Below are 22,489 nucleotides of genomic sequence, written 5' to 3' on the forward strand. Positions count from 1 at the left end.
AACACAGATAATCGCCTCACGATCTTGTAATTATGCACCAGGGCGGATACTTGATTCCTTGTGTTAAAGGATTTTCTGGATTCAATACAAGTTAAGCTTAATCAACAGTATTTGTGGCATAATGTTGATTACCACAAAAATACATTTCGACTTGTCCCTCCTTTTCTGAAAAATGCGAAATCCTGAGTTACAGTGAGGTGCTTACAATGGAAGTAAATGGGGCCAATCCATAAACATTAAAATATTAACTTCTTCAAAAGTATAACCACAAGACATAAACAATATGCATGTTAACATGATTTTAGTCTGAAAAGATTGCTTACTAATCTTTTCTGTGTAAAGTTATATATCATTTTACAACTCTGTTGCCATGCTGATGTAACATTATAAACCCTAAAACCCTAAAACTGTAAAAAACAAGATTTAAACAACTTTACAGCTCAAATAATAGATGGGTTTTAATAGAAGAATGGATGTAAGTGTTTTTATAAAAGTATAAACTTCATATTTTTGCCTTTAAACCCTTCAAAAATTGGCACCATTTACTTCCATTGTAAGTGCCTCACTGTAACCTCCATTTTTACTTCTTCTTTTTTAAATTTTTTTTTTTTTTTAAGAAAATGAGGGACGAGTCCACATTATTTACTGTAGTAATCAACATTATGCCATAAATTCTGTCGATTGAGCTTAACTTGTATTGAACCTGGAATATTCCTTTAATCCTGAAAATCATGTTTGCTTGCATACAAGTTTTACCACAGCTAGAAAGCTTGCCTCTTCATTGACCTGTTTTATCACCATGTTGAATTGTAAAGCCTGGACTACTCTGAAACTTAAGGTAGCACAGGTGAAGTTGATACACAAGACTGACAAGCAGGCATGTATCTGTAGTATGGCAAGAATCAGAGGAAAAGACTCCAAAAGTAGACTAATTAATTAAAGGTGCACTCAGTAATGTTTATGTTTATGTTCGACTACACCTAGCTTTGTACAGTAGATGTAGCTTTATGCAAAACCAGAAGTTTTCAGTTCCTGAGACTATTGTAGAAATGCGCTATTCGCAGTCAAGCAAAATTTTGCGAGTAAAAGCATTCAATTACAGGGCTTTATTGGATAAAACTAGAAATATTCAAGTCATGTCATGTCACCTCAAAATGGCGTTTTAAATCAATGTGATTGTTTTCAATGCTGACCTTACTCTGCTCTAGAAACTAGACATTTAGGCAGTGGTAGAAAGAGTACTGATTTTTTTACTTGAGTAAAAGTATTGTTACTGAAGAAATAATTAACTTGAGTACAAATAGAAGTACTGAGAAATATTATGACTCAAGTAAGAATAAATAAGTAGTTTACCAAAAAACAAGTAATTACGTTACAAGTTACTTTATGAAAATTATATTATTTATAGTATATAGGCTTCCATTTTTAGAACACAAAGACATTTTTGTTCTTGAAAGAAAGTTATGCTTCCTTTCACCAAGGATGCATTAAATTGATCAAAAGTACATTGTTTTAGAGAGATGAAGGCTATTCCATGCATTACTGTTTTGAAAAAGGAATCCCTAACCAGGATAGAGAGGGAAGAGGACGGCCAGATGCTCAACAAAAAGACAAGTAAATCACAGTCTCTAATCTCTAGTTTGAGAAACAGAATCCTCACAAAACTAGCAACTTCTAAATGCCAAAGATCTGCATTGCTGCAAGAGGATTCTTGGACAAACAGAAAATGTTAAGTATACAACATATATTTAAATAGAAATAGCCATTTGTTACATTCTAAATGTCTCTAAATCATCTCTAAACTACATAATGTGCACTGTGACTGAAACACATTCCTATTTCAGGTTTGTTCTCATTCACGTATGTTCAAGTATTTTGGCTATTAAGTTAACATACTGTACAAAACTAATATAATGCAATATCATAGAGGAGGAAATTTATCCTCATTGATATTGCAGCAATTATCCAGATATGGAATGAGATTATTAAGCAAACTGTTATCAACTCCTACATGCCAACTGAATAAAATAAGGCAAAAATAAACATTTCACACAGTGTTATTGAGAGATATGATTGATTCAAACAATAAAAGTGGTTGTTCTGTATATGTATTATTGTATTACATTTGTAATAATAAAGTCTTAATTAACATTATGGTTATTTAACATATTGAGATATTATTATTAAGTCAATTGTAGCATTTGGTTACATTATGTTTTGTGATTTCTCATACCATCTTTATATAACATCCATCACTTGCGCACTTTTGGCCTCTAGTGGGTGAGGCTTTTCAGACAGATAAACAGCAGCACAAGGCAGGTAAGTACAGTACAGCACAGTGAGCAAGAGTATTACCCGCTAGGACAGTTTATTTTGAACAAGATGGGCAAACGGTTATGGAATTTAACATGGGAGTACAATACCAAACTGATGCGGATTGATAGAAGTGGACAGCCTGTCTGTGCACACGGTGCGAGGAACCAGACGGCAGGAAAAAAATTATGTTCCGTGAAAAGTCAAAAGAAGATAGCAATGCATGTAATTGTAACTATATCAGATATTATTAATAAAACATGGGAACTCAATGCGTGGGCATTTTTTGCCCCCATATTTTGAATTTCGGGAATATTTTTGTCAATTTCGGTAGCATTTTTGCCCCAAGTCCCCGTTAATTTCCGACACTATTGGCATTGTATCTTTCTACGGTATATAAAAAGTTTGTTTTAGACATACAGTAGCAAGTAAACAAGATATCCCCACATATATGCTACATGCATACAAACTACATTGTGTTAATGTTTGACACAGTTAAAACATTGTCTACCTTAAAAACAAGTGAAGTTTGATCAGTGGTTAAACATGTTCAGATGGTTCCCTTGTACCTGAATGAATGGCCCCTTTCCAGAATAAAATGAAATATGCAGAAAATCACAGTATTACAGTTCTTGTATAGTGACAGAGCAGAAAGTCTTGCAGAAGCTAGAGAAGAGAGGACACCAGGGCAGTTTATTAGAGCTGCTGTGCCCTGTGGGCTTCCGTCGTGCCTCGCACAGTGTGTTTTAGTTTATAAACAAATTTAGCACTTATAAATTTTCTTCATCCCAAAATTCAGAAATATTTTTTTGGTATTTTGTAATTGTGGTGAAAAAAATTGCGGCGAAGTTGAATACTTCATTTTTAATCAACTCAAGTAAAAGTACTTATTTATTAAGCATTATTTATTTATACTTGTGAAAATGTGAAAAATTTACTCAAGTACTGTAACAAGAGTAGTTGTAATTCATTATTTGAAGACTGTCAGCCGTTATTGAGGGCTTACTTTAGTTACTATCCTGACCAGTGTAAGGGAGTAACTACAAAAACTTCATAAAAACTACATACAAAACTTGTTCAATGCAGTTTTGAAAACAGGAATTGATTCAAATCACTGCACAGCACTGGTCTATTTTTTTCATAGAATTATACATTTGTTGACATTTAATGCTGTCAGTCTAACTGAGATTTTATTCATTCTAACCCATTTTGTTTTTGTGCCGGAAAAATATGCCTAAAATACATCCTTTAATTTGAATTTAAATAAGCAGATACTTCAGAGCCTATAATTGGATCATTATTGCAGTGATTTTTATGTTTCAGCTGGCAACAATTCTTTTAGCCCTAACTGATGCAGTGTGTAGCTTCTCATGGTGGCTGCACCCTGCGGGCATAAATGCACCACTATGGTGCGCTCTACCTGGGGAAGCTCGACGTATCCCTTAGCCGCTCCGCCGCCGAGGGTAGTTCGGGTGGACGAGCCGGCAAAGCGTGTACGGGCAGAGAAAGGTGCCTTCGTTGTATTTATTTATTTTATTTGGGGGGTTCTCTGAAAAATGTGTCAATTTTTTTTGCAATTAGTCCACAGTATGTGTGAATGGTGAGCTTATAACTTTGAGTGTGAAAAATTGCAGCAGCAGACCAAAAATGCATCAGTTTAAGGGCTTATAAGGTAGCTCTGACTAAAGTTTCAAAGTAGCTTCCTCAACACAGTTTCTGACAGTAACTGACAGTTATTTACCAGCAGAAAATGTGTATAATAAATATGTTCATATAGCTCAACTAGTAGAGCACGGTGATAGAAATGCCAGTGGCATAGGCTTAATTCCCAGGGAACACACATACTAGTAAAAATATATACCTTGAATTGTAAGTCAGTTTAGCTGAAAGCATTTGGCAAATGCAGTAAACAAACCCAATATGAAATCTAAATTGACGTTTTGTGGCTTTTAGTCCATGTCTTTTAGCTGAGGCCATCTATATGCTTGTGTACTCTTAAAAACAAAAAAAATTTTGTCAGGAAAGATTTGTAAGACATTTTTGTTTTACCTAAGAAAGGACCATGGTCATTTTTTTATTATTGTAAACAATCCCAGTAAATGAGATGTAGCAAGACAAAATCATCATTAAAACACAACTGTACTTTTTGCAGCACTCCTCTTAGAAAGGAAGGTTGTTTTTGTCATGTTCAAATGCTGCAGTCTGAAAAGCATTCACCTTGCAGCAGTGTCCATACACTTTCTGCTCATATTTCAAGAGCCACTAACAAAAATAGCCTGCCTGGCCCTGATTTGCAATAGGTTTCCCTGGCCTAAGGTGTTTTTGAGTGAATCCTTTGGTTTATACTTAAGGTTGGCATTTGCTGAGTAGCTCAGCATTACAAAAATGCTTTATTGTAAAGGACACAACCCTGGCCAAAGTCAGAAAAAGAAACAGATAGGGACAGATATCAATCAATGACATGTTTATAATTTAAATACTCCATCAAATCAGAATTGAAGTTTTGTGGCTTTTTGTTCAAGTTTATTAGCTTTGAAGCCATCTATTAGTGTTCTCCCAAAAGCTGATTTTCTCTTTTAAGAAAACAATCAAATATACTATTGACTCGAACTGCACTACACTGATTTTTGCCCAATCAAATACTATCTATAATTCAAATGTACCTCATCCTAATGCCACCTGCTACCGACTAGCAATAGCCAGACTTCCTGTTTCAATGGGAAACACGTCGACATTGGACAGAAAACTACGCACATCAAGCCATTTCATGGGGTCTTTAACGCAACAACACTCAACATTGTTATGCTGATAACATGACAGCTATGTGCAAGCTCATCACATTTACATTTAGCAGATGTTTTTATCCAAAGCAACTTACAAATGAGGAACATACATTAACAATTAATTTAATATCTGCAGTAAAGTCAACAATATCTGCAATATCCCACTGCCAATTTCCAAGAGTCAAAAGTTCCAAAGGCATAGTTAGAAAAATTTAAATAACTTCTGACAGAGGTTCTTGTGAGCACTTTTTTGAGTCGATTGAGTATTGTCATTGTTAGTAGTTTGAGTCAGCATAGAGCACATGAATATTAATTGCTGCATCACCAGTGAGAATTGACACATGAGGAAGATTTGTAAATGAGAGACCATGAGTGTGGGAGGAAGAAGGCTGCCACGTCAGTCAACTTACCGGTGGCTATTAGATGAAGTAGCCTTAATATTTTATATACGTGTTAAAATCTTGCTGCAGGTGCAAACATTTCTCTTATAGAACGTTCTTCAACAGCTTAGTCATATTAGACTACAGATGTCAAGGTGCAAACAGATTACTGTTCAAACGTACCACAGGTGTGTTTTGTTTGCTGGCTCTTTAACTGAGGTTGGTAGTGTGAATTTTTTAAATTTTAAATTAAATTAGTGTTGCCTTGTATTGTATAATAATAAAAGAGAAATAGGAGCTTGGTTTATCTGAGATGCTTTTAGGAATACTTCACTAAAAAATGAAAATTCTGACATAATTTACCCTTATGTAATTCCAAACCTATTTGACTTTTTTCTGTGGCACACACAGTAAAAGGATATATTTTGAAGAATGTACTGGTAGCTATTTTCCATGCAATCATAATGAATGGGGACTGCTTAAAAAAGCACCTCAAAATCACCATAAAGTATCACAAAAGAGCTCCACACAACTTGTGGGCTATATTCAAGTGTTCTGAACACATACAATAGATTTACATGAGGATCAGACTAAAATTTAAGTTGTTATTCACTGTTAATCTTGACAGCCACCCTAGCTCTCCTTGACATGTTCATGAGAGCCATAGCGATGTCCATTTTGTGAACAAATCATTCTTTTGAGTTAGACGACCTCACAAACCGTTAACTTCTCTCTGATTCTTAAATCTCATGAACTTGCTGAGGTGAGCTAGGGCAGATGTCAAGATTTTTAGTGAATAACAACTCAAATTCTGGTCTGTTTCTTACACAAAGCTATCATATGACTTCAGATGACTTTGAATTTCGTGCATGGATCGCTTTTTGATACTTAAACGGTGCCTTCGTGTCCTTTATGAAGCTTGAAAGCTCCAGTACCCATTCATTATGATTACATCAAAAAGAGCAACCAGTACATTCTTCAAAATTTCTCTTTTTTTGTTCCACAGAAGAAGAAATAATAAATTATGACAGAATTTACATTTTTAGCATGGGATTCTTTGCTTGACTGACCAGCATGCTGCACTGTGAATTACTTGCCAGTGTGTTGAGTTATAAAATGTTACATTGATTCTTCTTCTTTTCAGCACCAAATTTGTTATGGAAGAAGGTTTTCAGTGTCAATAAGCAGAGATATAGAATCATGTTACCTTTTGCACTGCTTCGGCCAAGCGTCACAAATCCAGAAGATATGAAGTTGTGAAGGTCATGGCCACCCCCTCGAGTGCTCTCTTTCGAATAATGCCCACCTGCAAATGGACACCAGAACGTTACATTTGACCAACAGCAAAATATCACTCTTTCTGTAGCACCTTTGTTCCCAGTTAAACAGCCGTCAGTAGTATAACAAGCTAAATTCACAGTGCATTTCAAGATTTTTGACTTTCCATAATTCATATAGGTAAAGTCACCTTGTCCACACAACACACACTGCTCACTGTAGTGTGAATATTAAATGCTGCCAGTGTCTAAGGTGTGATATTTATTCTTGACATTCTAATTATCAGTGAATTATCAGTGTGCATACGACGATGTCAGAAAAGTTGGATGATAACCTTGAACACCATCTGGGAGTTCAATGCAATGGCATAAACTCAAATGCTGGCATAATATTTAAGACTTTCTGGATTCTTAAAGACTCCATGAGTTTATAATTAGAGTTGTGTGGCTTTCAGTCCATGTCTATTGTTTCTGAAGCAATGCATATGCTAGTGTACTTATAAAAGTTTACAAAATTCACTTTTAGCATATGTACGCATTTAATATATATAGTCTTTCTCTTCCAGGAAAATGGACCAAAAATACTGATGACTCATCTTGCACTACACAGATTTTTGTCCAATCAAATGCTCTCTAGAATGAAAATGTCCCTCCCCTAATATCACCTGCAACTGATTACAAAGAAGCAAATCATAGTTCATGGCCTTGATGTACTGTATCCTAAAGTTTAAAGCTGTTTGATATGTCTGCCCAAACGTTTTAATATGAAAATGTCAATACAGTAAGGACAACTGTGATTGTCAAGTAAGGATGAGTTTAATATTCTGTAATAGGCTCTGCAATCTTCAGATTAATCAAGTTGTTTAACCATTATGATTTATTATACTTTTCAATATATTAGTTTCATTTCATTATACTATCATATGGATATATTAGATTCCCAAACCTAACCACTTATAAAACAATATAAAACACGTAACAGCCAGGTAAATCTACTCACAATAATTTTAGTTACATTACACTATAATATAGATAATTTTAACACTTAACCACCCTGTCACGAACGCCGGTGAAGATTCCTCAATCGACCACCGGAGGTCTCACTCACCTGAGTATTAACATTGGACTACATTTCCCAAGTGCCCACATGCCTGGACTGATTACTACACACCTGTTCCATATCTCTCAGACTATTTAAGCCCGGTGTGTGTGTTCACCCTTTGTGAAGTCTTGTTTGCCCCGGCTACATTTCTGAACGTTATTATTTACTGTGTTGTTCTGCCCATGCTTGATTCTGCTTTGGATTAACTCTGTACGATTCTTTGCTGCCTGCCAATCACTGTGTTTGCCTGGACTATCTCTGTTGCTGTTTGCTGCCTGCCCCGATCCTCTGCCTGTTTTACCACATTTACTGCCCTGCCTCTGATATTGTTGGTTGCCCTGGTTATTCGACCCATGCCTGTCTGTACTCTGAACTTGTTGTGTGTTATTAAACTGCACATGGATCCCACTCATCCTGAGTCTGTGTTACAGAAGACTTCGCCAGCTACCGATCCAGCGGTCCTCATGCATCTGTCCAGCGAACTCTTTGCCCAAGTGAACCTACTGGCATCTCACCAACAACAACTGGGCTGACTCACCATGCTAATGGAGGAGTTAGTGAAATCTGTACAGAATCTCCATCGGCCCGCACCTGAATCCATTTCCCCAGCACCTCAAGTGAGTCAGGTACCAGTCTTAATGCCTTTTAGCCTTTCCAGAAACATTTGACGGCACCCCAACCAAGTGTAAAGGTTTCCTTATGCAATGCTCTGTTTCTGGCTCAACAGCCCTCATTATATAGATGATAGTAAGATCTCTCTTGTGTGTTCACTGCTCATGGGAAAGGCATTGGAGTGGGCAACAGCTGTCTGGGCCAATCAAGGACTAAACCACACCAATTTCAATGAATTTATTCAATGACTAAGAGAGGTATTTGAACATTCTGAAGGAGGAAGGAGTGCTGGGGAACAACTGCTTGTGCTTCGTCAGGGAAGAGATACCGCAGCTGAATTCGCTCTGTCTTTTCACACTCTAGCTGTGCAAACTGTGTGGGTGGAAGACACATTAAAACTGCTGTTTCGTCAAGGACTAAACACAGATGTGCAATCAGAGCTGGCCTGCCGTGATGAACGCAGAACCCTAGACCAATTCATTGACCTCGCTATTCGCATTGACAATCTCATTCACTCTAGGAGATCTAACTGTTTTACCAGCCCTCTTAGTCAAATTAATCAACCCAGTGATGATGCTGAATCCATGCAAGTTGATCAAACTCATCTCTCCACAGAGGAGCGTGAACACCACATCAGGAACCATCTCTGTCTATATTGTGGCCAAGCGGGACATGTGAGAGCTGACTGCCCGACACGACCCCCTCAAACACACAATCGCAGGGTGAGTTTGTTGATTTCCAAACTACTGCTTGTATTGAAGTGCCAGTAAAATTAACATTTCTGTCAGATACCATCACCACTAAGGCCTTGTTAGATTCGGGGGCAGCGGGCAACTTTATTGATGAAAATTTTGCCCGACAGCATAAGATACCGCTAATTCCTTGCGACTCTCCAGTGGCAGCACTAGATGGGCGGCATTGACCTCATTCTGCAAGTTGGAGTTTTACACACTGAAACAACACGCCTCTTCGTCATCCACTCTCCACACAACCCAGTTATCCTCGGTTTACCCTGGCTGCAGGACCATAACCCACAAATTTCATGGCGTGATAAGCAGATCATGTGAGGGGACCCCAGATGCTTGTCCAAGTGTCTAAAGCCAATCACCCCTATGTCTGTGAGTACCACTATGGTGACTAACGAGTCCAACATAGCACCACATGTATCTTCGGAGTATGTTGATCTGTTTGAAGCCTTCAGCAAAAGCAAAGCCTCGCAACTACCACCGCATCGATCTAGTGACTGTGCCATTGATCTGTTACCTGGTACCTCACAACCTAGAGGCAGAATATTTCCCTTGTCAGAACCTGAGGCTAAAGCAATTAAATCGTACATTGAAGAAGAACTGACCAAGGGTTTCATTCATCCATCCACTTCACCGGCAGCAGCAGGATTCTTCTTCATGGGAAAGAAGGATGGGGGCCTTCATCCTTGTATTGATTATCGTGGTCTAAATTTTAAAACTGTCAAATTCAGATACACATTACCCCTGGTCCCCGCAGCTTTGGAACAACTAAGGACTGCTAAGTTTTACACCAAGCTCGATCTATGCTGCACGTACAACCTCATTCGCATTCGAGAGGAGGATGAATGGAAAACTGCCTTTTCCACCAGCAGCGGGCACTATGAATACCTCGTTATGCCGTTCAGACTGTCCAATAGTCCATCTGTGTTCCAATCCTTCATAAACGATGTATTCAGAGACATGCTAAACCAGGGCTTAATTGTATATATTGATGACATCTTGATTTATTCAGACATCCTGGAGGAACACATAAAGCAGGTCCGGGCAGTTTTGAAGCGTCTCATGGAACACCAACTGTATGCCAAAGCGGAGAATTGTGAATTCCACCAAGCTTCAATCTCCTTCCTCGGTTATATCATCAGTCCAGAAGGGGTGTCTATGGACGAGGGCAAGGTACGGGCGGTTCTAAACTGGCCTCGACCCACTACAGTAAAGTAACTACAACGATTCTTAGGATTTGCCAATTTTCACAGAAGATTTATCCAAAACTTCAGCACTGTCATCCCTCCACTCACCGCCATGATAAAGGGAGGAAACACCAAGCTTTGCTGGTCTACTAACGCCATTCAAGCCTTCAATGAATTGAAGAATCGCTTCACTTCTGCTCCAATTCTGCATCATTCTGATCCCAACGTACCTTTCGTGGTTGAAGTAGACGCATCAAACACCGATACTGGCGCTATCCTCTCTCAATGCCAAGGTAATCCTCCTAAGCTTTTTCCATGTTTTATTACTCACGTAAACTCTCCTCTGTTGAACAGAAATATGATGTGGGCAATCGTGAACTGTTAGCCATGAAAGCAGCATTTGAAGAATGGCAACACTGGCTGGAGGGGGTCAGACATCCATTTCTGGTATTAACAGATCATCGCAACCTGGAATACCTATGCTCTGCCAAAAGACTAAACCCCAGACAAGCTAGATGGGCACTATTTTTCACTCGTTTTAACTTTTCAATCACTTATCGTCCAGGATCAAAGAACAAAGCCGACTCACTATCCCGTCAGTATGACTCCACTCCTCAGAATCCCTCTCCAGAACCCACCATCTCATCCTCTCTGATCCAGTGGGACATCATGTCAGAAATCTCCCAGGCCCATGCACAAAACCCGGCCCCTCCAGAATGTCCGCCCAACCGATCGTTTGTGCCACCAAGTCTACGAGAAAAGGTAATTCACTGGGTGCACTCCTCCACAAGCTCTGGCCATCCAGGTATCACTACCCCAGTAGGATTGCTAAGAAATTGGTTCTGGTGGGAAATGTTACAGGCAGACACCAGTACATTCGTGAACACTTATCACACCTGCGCCACCGCAAAAAACCCCAGAAAACTACCGCCAGGGCTGCTACAACCTCTACCCATACCACAATGACCATGGTCCCACATCGCCATTGATTTTATCACCGATCTACCGGTCTCTCAAGGTAACACCACCATATTAGCTGTCATTGATCATTTTCAGTGTGTTCTGGGGTTCCAACCCCCTCTATTTCCATGGTCTGGTGAACCATCCAAAGTACCTGCTGTGAACGACTGGTTTCAACGAAGTGAGGCTGTTTGGGACCAAGCACATGTCCATCTACAGCGTGCCATAAACAGGGGAAAAGAGCAAGCTGACCGCCATCGTTGTCCCAGTCCCAACTACGCTCCAGGACAGTGGGTGTGGCTTTCAACCCGGGACCTTCGTCTCCATTTACCTTGCAAGAATCTCAGTCCCAGGTATGTGGGTCCTTTCATAATTCTGAGACAAATTAATCCTGTGTCATATCGCCGCCAATTACCTGCTAATTATCATATTTCTCCCACTTTCCATGTCTCACTGCTGAAACCTGCTGGTGGTCCGTGGGTGGAGGAGGAAGGTGGTGACACAGGCCCTTCACCCATGATTGTGGATGATGAGGAGGCATTTCTAGTGTGAGATCTGCTAGATTCCAGATGTCGGGAAAGCCAGATCCAATATCTGGTAGATTGGGAGGGGTACGGTCTGGAGGAGAGGTCCTGGGTCAAGGCGGGTGATATCCTCGACCCCAATCTCATCGCAGAAATTCACAAGACTCACCCGGAGAAACCGGCCACTCGACCTTGAGGAAGACCCCGACGTCGGATGTGCTCTCACGTCAGGAGCCGCTCGCAGGGAGTGGGGCTCTGTCATGAATGCTGGTGAATATTCCTCAATCAACCACCGGAGGTCTCACTCACCTGAGTATTAACATTGGACTACATTTCCCAAGTGCCCATGTGCCTGGACTGATTACTACACACCTGTTCCATATCTCTCAGACTGTTTAAGCCCAGTGTGTGTGTTCACCCTTTGCGAAGTCTTGTTTGCCCCACCTACATTTCTGAGCGTTATTATTTACTGTGTTGATCTGCCCGTGTTTGACTCTGCTTTGGATTAACTCTGTACGATTCTTTGCTGCCTGCCTGCCACTGGGTTTGCCTGGACTATCTCTATTGCTGTTTGCTGCCTGCCCCGATCCTCTGCCTGTTTTACCATGTTTACTGCCCTGCCTCTGATATTGTTGGTTGCCCTGGTTATTCAACCCACGCCTGTCCGTACTCTGAACTTGCTGTGCGTTATTAAACTGCACATGGTTCCCACTCAGCCTGAGTCTGTGTTACACACCCCTACATCTATACCTAACCAACCTGAAAGATCCAGAACACAGTGCATGAATAGAGGATCACTTTTGATAATTTAATAGTGCTATTTAATATTATTTGATCAAAATAATAATTAAATGTTAAAGCAATGGGTAAACAGTCAATATATTTAATTTTAAAATCTTGCCTTGGGCAAAGTTTTAAAATCCTCAGAGTTGAATACGGCATCAGAGTGACATTTAAAATACAAGAGCGACCAGTGGCCATTGTTTTGGGGGTGCAAGCAATTAACTAAGGGTGACATATTGGTGGTAAATAGTTGCCATAATGACGTATCATTATGAGAGTGTGTTGTCATGATACCAAAACATCCTTGAACACATAAACAATGATAGTCTTGTCATGACTGGGCAAATTTGTCTGTGGAAGTAATTCATCCGTCACTATTAAAGGATGACAATTTGTGTTTTTCAAAGAATTATTAATAAATAAAATGAACTGACAGGTATTTAACATATTAAAAGATAATTTGTTAACATCTTGTTTACAGAGGCTTTGCAGACTGCCAGCTTCTCATACTGAGAGCTCGATTGTTCCAACCTCAAAAATGTTTTTGCTTTGGATCACTAGGAACAGTTGGATAAAAAGGAAAAAACAAACAGGGCCAAATCGTATCAACACAGCACACAGGAAAGAGCAAGATCTGACACAGTCCTCTGAATTAAATGAATGTGAGGGAGGGGGTATGGAATGTAATACATGCAGCCACTAAAACAGACAATAAACCTCTTTCAGTCTAAACCCCAAGAAGCCATGAGCATCTTGTGCACAGGTGACCAGACTTGCAAAGAATTCATTATGATGTGCTATTACAGGACAGCTGAATTTAACAGGCTGTTATATCTGCCTCCTAAGGAAATCCTAAAAAGCATGTTCAACCTTGCCATAAGAGTGAGAATTTGAGATGCAGTTTAAACGAAAACCACTTCATAGCCGGAGACCATTGGCAAGAGTCTTTCTGATGCTGTGCTTTGACATACATGTGCTAGAGGAGAAACACACAAGTGTGGTCGGCTCTGATGTCCTCATGAGGATGTAGCCAAGGCTTTTCAAACTGCAAGGAAAAATCATAGTCATGACTTAAGTACATTTTTTAAAGCCTAGTTAACTTTGAAATTAATTGTTAAATCAAGAAATGGTGAGGCAATGTGTTAAAAAATTTGTAGAGCTGTATCATTATGAAATTGCCCACTGGCATTCCACATCTTAATTAAACTAATTATGTCCTAGTTTAATAACCCAGACAAATTGTATGCATGCAGTACGGATCTCTTAAGGCAATATTTGAGCAAATACAAATATATGCATACAGAAACACATTCATTGCTGTACTTAAACAGTTCTTCGGCAACACATAAAAAATTTTTTGGGAGAGGGCTTATTTAAATTTCTAATCAAGTAATTTGTTTTATGTGAGCACTTAATGTCAAATCATTCTTTAGCCACTTGAGGTAGAAAAGATTTTGTGTACATCCCAAAACCACCACAAGCAAACCATTTATGTCCAGTCTATAGGTGTTCCCTATCTGTCACTCACTCAACGTTGTGTCAATGTAGTGACACTAGGGGTCACTCTTGGGAGCCCTAAACACCTCAAGGGAATGGGAATTGGCGAGTGGAATTTGCATGCCACTCCCCCGGACATATGGGTATAAAAGGAGCTGGTACGCAACCACTCAGATTTTCTCTTCGGAGCCGAGCGGTTGTGTTCAGTGAGCTGAATTACTCTGTTGGATTTACGCCGCATTACAGGGGCTTCTCCCCCTCTTGCACTGGTGAAGTGCAGAGAACGCCCCTGGGTGCTTCAGCAGCTAAAAGAGTATATTCTTCCTACTAAAAGAGTATATTTTCCCTTCTAAAAAGAGTGGCATTAACGGAGAGCGTCTTTTTAAAGATGCCTCTCCGTTTGTGTGCATTTCCTGGTTGCGGTCGTTACCTCTCCACTTCCGATAGCCAAAATCACGGTCTTACGTGCTTGGGCGCTGCCCATGTGGAGACAGCGTTCGTGGACAGGTCATGTTCTCACCGCGAGAGCGTGACCATGGCAACGTTGCGGTCGCAGTTTTTCCTTCATTAGAAGGAAAGACCACCACAGCGGCTCCCTGCCTCGGTCCTTCTATCTATGGTAACTCCCCACGGACCTCCCATTCCCCAGTACGCTCATTTGCCCTGCTGGGATGAGACCACCGGCTCGTCTCAGGGTGAGTTCATGATCTCGTTTCGGCACTCGGGAAGTGGATGAGCTCTCGACTGCAGTATCAGAGAGCGGGCTGTCCAGTCTGACGCTGAGGACTCGACTGGGCTCCCACCTTTGGGTGTGGTCACCCAGTCACAGCCTGACGCGCAGCTGGCAGCCATGCTTGCCCGGGCGGCTGCATGTGTCGGGCTGGAGTGGAACCCTCCACCCCCCCTGAACCCTCGCGGCCTGACGATTGGTTCCTGGGCCTGGAGCGCCGCTCACAGCAGCGCCCCGCCCCGGTCCCTTTCTTCCCGGAGGTGCATGAGGAGCTCATGAGGTCGTGGAGGGCTGGTCCTGGTCTCTGAGCTCCTCCGCTCTCACTATCCTCGATGGTGGGGCTGCCAGGGGGTACTCGCGATTCCCCAGGTGGATAAGGCAGTAGCGGTGCACCTGTGCCCGCAAAGCGCCGCCACCTGGCGGGGCCGCCTGAGACCCCTGTCCAGCGCCTCTAGGGTTATGTTGTCTCTGGCGACATACCCTCTGCACGTGCACCTAGCCAAGGCGCTAAGAGAACTGCACAAGGGTAGTTCTGACCCAGGATTTATGCAGGAGCTGCGCTCGGCGACTGAACTCGCTCTCCGGTCTACAAAGGTCACGGTGCGGTCTCTCGGGCAGCGCCACCTATGGCTCAACCTGGTCGAGATAAGAGAGGTTGACAAGGCACAGTTCCTTGACACCCCCATTTCCCAGGTCAGCCTGTTCAGCGACACCATCGAGGACTTCGCCCAGCTGTTCTCGGACGGTGAAGAAGCAGACGGAGGCACATCCTGCCCTGGCATGGCTCAAGACCCCGCACCCCATCTGCTCGTCGCCAAGGGCATCCTCCTGAAGCAACAGTACCGGCTCCACCGCAGCCTGCCCCCGCGGCCCGGCTCAGGCCCCGGCGTGGAGCCCACCGCAGGAAGCAGATGCCACCCGTCTCATGGCCGGCTGCTAAGAACCCAAGGAAGGCTTCAAAGCACCCCTGAGACGGGCGACCCAGGGACGAGGAGACCCGCTTCTATGGAGTTGGTGGACAGACCACTCCATCCCCCGGTGGAGGGCCGGGAGGAGAATCTTTTGTTTCATTTTTCACCACATGCCCAAGAGGCTGCGGTACCCAAAACTTCAACAAAAGAGTGGTTTTCTTGTTCCTTGGGTCACATATCAGGTGTGCACGGCCGTCGTCACGACCACCGTCCACCATACCATTTTGGCAGGTTTGGCGCTCCAGCGGCGGACCCCCCGCCCCTGTGCGCCCAGCTGTGGCACAAACATGCCCACACCGGATTGGTTCCAACAGACTGTGGGAATGATATTCCTCCTCCCACCTCCTCGACCAATATTATGGTGGGCATCAGGAGCCAGGTAAGTGCTTTGATGTCTCTGGATTCTCCACGTGGCGCCTCAGGCTCCGCCCTGCCGCGAGGCCGACTGGGGCTTTGGGTCAACTGGGAAAAGAGTAAGCTCTCCTCGGTTCAGAGCACCTCTTTTCTCGGCTTGGAGTTGGACTCAGTCTCGATGACGGCGCGCCTCACGAACGAGCACTCCCTCAGACAGAATACAGCGGCTAGGGGCTCCTGGGGCATATGGTATCCTCAGAGGTGACCACACTGCTCGGGTTGATGCATATGACGCCGCTTCAGCACTGGCTTCAGACTCGAGTCCCAAGATGGGCATGGCGCCACGGGACACATCGCGTGGTCATCACGCCGATCTGTCACCGCCTCTTCAGCCCTTGGACCGAACTTGCATTTCTACGGGCAGGGGTTCCACTAGAGCAGGTCTTCAGGTGCATTGTGGTTATGATGGACACCTCCAAGACAGGCTGGAGCGCCGTATGCAACGGGCACACCGCCTCTGGCTCCTGGACTGGCCCACGGCTGCAACTGTCTCGAGTTGTTGGCAGTACTGCTCGCCCTGCGGAGGTTTCGGCCATTGATCCAGGGCAAGCACGTGTTGGTCTGGATGGACAACATGGCGATGGTAGCATACATCAACCTTCAAGGTGGTCTACGCTCCCGTTGCATGTCACAACTTGCCCGCCATCTCCTCCTCTGGAGTCAGCAGCGCCTCAAGTCACTGCGAGCCACTCACATCCCGGGACACCTCAACACTGCGGCGGACATGCTGTCACGACAGGCTACAATCAGGGGAGAGTGGAGACTCCACCCCCAGGTGGTCCAGCTGATTTGGAGTCGATTTTGTCGAGCACAGGTAGACCTGATTGCTTCCCGGGAATCCTCCCACTGCCCGCTTTGGTATGCCCTGACCGAGGCACCCCTCGGTATAGATGCACTGGCACACAGCTGGCCCCCGGGATTACGCAAATATGCGTTTCCCCCAGTGAGCCTACTTGCACAGACCCTGTGCAAGGTCAGGGAGGACGAGGAGCAAGTCGTCCTAGTAGCACCCTACTGGCCAACCCAGACATGGTTCTCGGACCTCACGCACCTCGCGACAGCCCCCCCCCCCGGCGAATTCCCCTGAGGAAGGACCTTCTTTCTCAGGGACGGGGCACCATCTGGCACCCGCTACAGACCTCTAGAATCTCCACGTCTGGCCCTTGGACAGGATGCGGAAGACCTAAGTGGCCTACCCCCCGCGGTGGTAGTCATGATCACTCAGGCTAGGGCTCCCTCTACGAGGTGTCTGTATGCCTTGAAGTGGCATCTGTTCACTAAGTGGTGTTCTTTCCGACGCGAAGACCCCCAGATATGCGCAGTCAGATCAGTGCTTTCCTTCCTGCAGGAGAGGCTGGAAGGGCGGCTGTCCCCCTCCACCTTGAAGGTGTATGTGGCCGCCATTTCAGCACAGCACGATGCAGTGGATATTAAGTATTTATGGAAGCATGACTTGATCATCAGGTTCCTGAGAGGCGCTAGGAGGTTGATTCCCTCCAGACCGTGCATCATCCCCTTGTGGGACCTCTCTGTAGTCCTTCAGGGTCTACGGGGAACTCCCTTTGAGCCCCTGGAGTCAGTTGAGCTTAAGGCACTCTCTTTGAAGACTGCCCTCCTGACTGTGCTCACTTCCATCAAGAGGGGACCTGCAGGCATTCTCTGTCAGCGAATCATGCCTGGAGTTCGGTCCAGGTTACTCTCACATTATCCTGAGACCCTGACCGGGATATGTGGCCAAGGTTCCCATGACCCCTTTTGGGGATCAGGTGGTGAACCTGCAAGCGCTGCCCCAGGAGGAGGCAGACCCAGCCTTGGCATTGCTGTGTCCGGTGCGTGCTTTACGCATCTATTTGGATCGCACACAGAGCTTTAGAAGCTCCAAGCAGCTCTTTGTCTGCTTTGGTGGACAGCAGAAAGGAAGCGCTGTCTCCAAACAGAGGATTGCCCACTGGGTCGTTGACGCCATCGTGATGGCATATCACACTCAGGACGTGCCGCCCCCCGTGGGGTTACGAGCCCACTCTACTAGGAGTGTAGCAGCCTACTGGGTCCTGACCAGTGGCGCCTCTTTGGCAGACATCTGCAGAGCAGCGGGCTGGGCAACACCCACCTTTGCAAGGTTCTACAATCTCCGGGTTGAGCCAGTTTTGTCTCGTGTCTTGTCAGGTACAAGCAGGTAAGTTCCAGGACAGCTGGCCAGGTGTACCATTTGCGCATAGCGCCTTTCCCCTCCCTTGAGGTGAAGACGTGTGCTTTTGACTCCCAGTTGTGTTCACAAGCTGTGATCCCTGGATGACTTTCCTCCTTAGCTCTGTGGCAGATGTGTTCTAATTAGGCCCTGTATTGGGGTAGGTGCTCCACATGTTCTGGTTCCCCATAGGTGACCCCATGTGATATCTTCCGCTAAATCGTTTACCTGTCGGTAAACTGCATCTTCCTTGGGCAGAGGCCCCTCTGCCCCCAGTCACCATGTTTGTAGAAACTCCTCCCCCCTCGGGTAGGACCTACCATGCGACTTCTCCACATGACATACTTCCGACAAGACTCGGTAAGACCATGTGACACATTTCCACTCAAATTCCCCGCCCCTTCTCTGGGTGGGCTGTGGTCACCTCTGTGTCTTCCTATTGGGAGTGACACCCCCCCGACGTAGACATTTATGGCCCCCAGTCGGTTAACAAATTCCACTCTTTTTGGGGAGAAAAAAGAGGAAAAGAGGCCACGGCTGGGCTAGCCTGTCCCTATTTGTTGGGCAGTCGACTTGTTCCCGAAGGACCGTTCAACACTCATAAGAGAGTTGGGGGAGGTTACGTGACAGCCTGGTGCGCTGGCTACGAGGCACACAGCGGTCTGCCCGTCTCGCACCGCCAGTCCACGTAACACAGTTCAGCTAGTTGTGGTGTTTTGTATAGGGACCCCTTGTGTCACTACATCGACACAATGTCGAGTGAGTGACAGATAGGGAATGTCCTGGTTACTTTCGTAATGTCCGTTCCCTGATGGAGGGAACGAGACGTTGTGTCCCTCTTGTCACAACACTGAACTACCCGCTGAAATGGCCGGGACCTTGTCTCGGCTCCTCAACACAAAACCTGAATGAGTGGTTGCATACCAGCTCCTTTTATACCCATATGTCCAGGGGAGTGGCATGCAAATTCCAATTCCCATTGGCCTTTTTTCAAAAAGCAGTGTTTGGGGCTACCAAGAGTGACCCCTAGTGTCACAACATCGACACAATGTCTCGTTCCCTCCATCAGGGAACGGAGGTTACGAAAGTAACCAGGACATTTTTCCACACAATTGTAGATTTAGTACCTCAACTAAAATAAGTTTGTGGTGGAACGGTGATTGTTCTGATAAATTCGAATGATGTTTTTGCACCGGGAACACAAAAAGAGCTATATTTAAATAGGTTTTGATGTACAGTACATACAGTATGTAGCACTGTTATAAAGGATATGCCTGAACTTACCGAGCTGACTCACTTCAAAACAAAAACATTCGACCATTCTGTGGAAAATTTTGTTTTGGTTTTTATCATGTTGTTTTATATTAGAAAAACTTCACTTGGACAAGATGTGCTCAGCTTCGGAGATGGTAGAAGACATGAGAGCAGCAGAGAAGGGGAGACGGATTTTAAACTACCTTAATTTGTAGTCAACTGAAATTTGTTTGTTTCTTTGCATGATTACTTGTGCTTCCAATAAACACGATGCCACTTGAAACTACTGTGTATTGAGTTTTCTAACACTGATTTCAACTAGTAATTAAATCTGTGATCCATATATTGATAGATAATATCTATACAATGAATATTAAAAAGTTAACTTATAACCTTGAATAAAAGTTACAATTATATCTTTATTAGTGCATAATGCAAACAGTGAAATATTTAAAAGATGCAAACAACTGTGCAAACGAGGTAGTGCAAAAAGCAGTGTGTAGTCTAAGGCATACGCAGGCATACACCGTATGCCCACCTATCTTTCTTAGGATTTTGTATATGCCCACCTAAAATAAGTGATGATACGTATGGCTGCCAGAACAACTAGTAAGCTTTTGACCCGGAACTTTTGCAATCTACTAACACGATGCCGCAGCACCGTTGAGTGAAGTTTTTTTTTTTTTTAAGTGTACAGAGATTTTCTCTAAACATGCATGGAGCTGCGGGAGGCAACTGATGGCACAGGCAAGACTGACAGTCCGACTAATCTGACCCACTAATCAGAATGTTCATTTCAGACGTGATTGGATATTTGCTAACCAATCATATTTTCTGTTTCAGTAAGGGACGGGACATTTCCAGCGTCTAATGATGACGCACAAGCATCCCTGGAGTAACCATAATTTGCGCTGTAAATTTATTTCCCTGCTAAACATAAATATATACGTGTATATATATATATATATATATATATATATATACATATATGTTGTACACCTCATTTCTCTTTCAAACTCACACATTTTTTTCTTCCCCATAAATCTCTGCAGATCATGCACAGCAGCACCTCTCCATCTATCCATCTTCAAATGCTGAAAAATGCTGACTTTGTAGGAAGTATATGGTGGGAGGAAGGCAACAATGTCTGAATCCAATGTTTGCAACACATCCTGTCAATTAAGAGGTCTTCGTTTGGTTGTTGTGTTTTTAAGACACGATAGATATATCCTTCGCTGCCTATGGTTCGACGTTTGACGGAAAGAAAAAAAATGGCATCTGAAGTATCATTTGAAAGGAGTCAATTAATTTATAGGTGTAATTTTACTTATTTATTTAACTTATGATTCCATTTTTAAAGAGAAATTACCATTGTGGTTACTAAAGGGATAGATCACCCAAAATGTAAAATTCTGACATAATTTACTCACCCTCATGTTGTTCCAAACCTGTATGACTTGTTCTCTTTTACAAAACACAAAAGGAGATGTTTAAATGAACATTGCATACCGTCATGTCAATAAAATGGCAGTGGATAGTGACTCCATTTAAAGCTTTAAAAAGGAACCAAAAGTATCACAAAACTTTTGTCATATTCCTTTATAACTTTGTGTGTCATATTTCAAGTCTTCTAAAGTCATAAGATAGGTTTTGGTGAGAAACAACATGTAATTTAAATCATTTTGATATCCATTATGTTTGTGAGTGCTACAAGAAAAGCTCGATCACATTGGTACTCATTTTCAGACGAGAACTCGCTTTGTTTCACATGCGAAGTCCTTCTACAATGTTCCAGTAACCTGGTGTTGGCCCCTCATGCTGATTTACTAACAAAAACCATCTCCCATCAGATATTTTTGCATCAGTTCAAGTGTGTTGACCTTCTCCTTTGGCATGACTGGAAGTGCATTGCGTCATTGGGTTCTTGTCCCACATTGAAATAAAGAACTAATCCTGTTTGCATAATCGGTGAAGAACGCAGAAGAACGGTGAAGGTTCCATTTTCCCTCTAGAGTTAATAAAATATGAATTCCTTTTCACTGTATTACATCATTTACAGCTGAAAACATCTCGATAAACAACTCACTTTTGGCACCCCTCTGTGGGCATTTCACCCAGAAAATCAAGTAGTTATAGCTGCAGGCCGGAGACCTCCAAATGGGTGCAGTCTCTCCAAAAGAGGGCAGGGTTACTCCAAAAGGGGGCTTGGTTACTCCAAAAGGGTGTTGTGCCAACCCCAAAAGGGTTAAGGATAGGGAAAGGGTAAGGTTAGGGGCTCCCTATATCTTTAATGGTGATTTGGAGCTCACACCTCTTTTAGGAGCTATGCCTGCAGCCAGGGTTGGGAGGGTTACTTTTGAAATGTATTCCACTACAGATTACAGAATACATGCTGTAAAATGTAATTTCTAACATATTCCATTAGATTACTCAAAGTCAGTAATGTATTCTAAATACTTTGGATTACTTCTTCAGCACTGGTAGATTTTTTTTCACTTGTTTTGACTATAAAAACTCTGCCAGTACAGTAAGACAAAATACACATGTTAAAAATACATTCTCAGAAAAACCTAAATATCTTATGCAGTATTGTTTCTAAAACAAGATTAATCTAATTGATCTTGTTTTAAGGATTTTTAGATATGTTTACACGACAACAATACAAAAATTATTACCAAGAATACGATCAATATGAAAAATATGATCGTGCCTGGTAACGTGTGCATGTAAAATGGCCAGAAATAGCATTTTAGCTTAGCGTAAAGCTG

The 22,489-nt window shown here is 43.0% G+C and overlaps 1 protein-coding gene across 3 annotated transcripts in view; it reads right to left on the reverse strand.

Annotated features, from left to right (window-relative positions):
* The window catches only part of LOC127423494 (protein shisa-6-like), a 125,940-nt gene that overhangs the window by 95,298 nt on the left and 8,153 nt on the right, over window positions 1-22,489 (reverse strand). For all 3 annotated transcript variants that reach the window (XM_051667844.1, XM_051667843.1, XM_051667842.1), the window contains exon 4: window positions 6,684-6,782. In XM_051667844.1, the coding sequence (XP_051523804.1) occupies window positions 6,684-6,782 (99 nt within the window). The remainder of the gene's footprint in view (window positions 1-6,683; window positions 6,783-22,489) is intronic.

Source organism: Myxocyprinus asiaticus, chromosome 32 (assembly GCF_019703515.2).
Source record: "Myxocyprinus asiaticus isolate MX2 ecotype Aquarium Trade chromosome 32, UBuf_Myxa_2, whole genome shotgun sequence".
NCBI classification, from domain to species: domain Eukaryota; kingdom Metazoa; phylum Chordata; class Actinopteri; order Cypriniformes; family Catostomidae; genus Myxocyprinus; species Myxocyprinus asiaticus.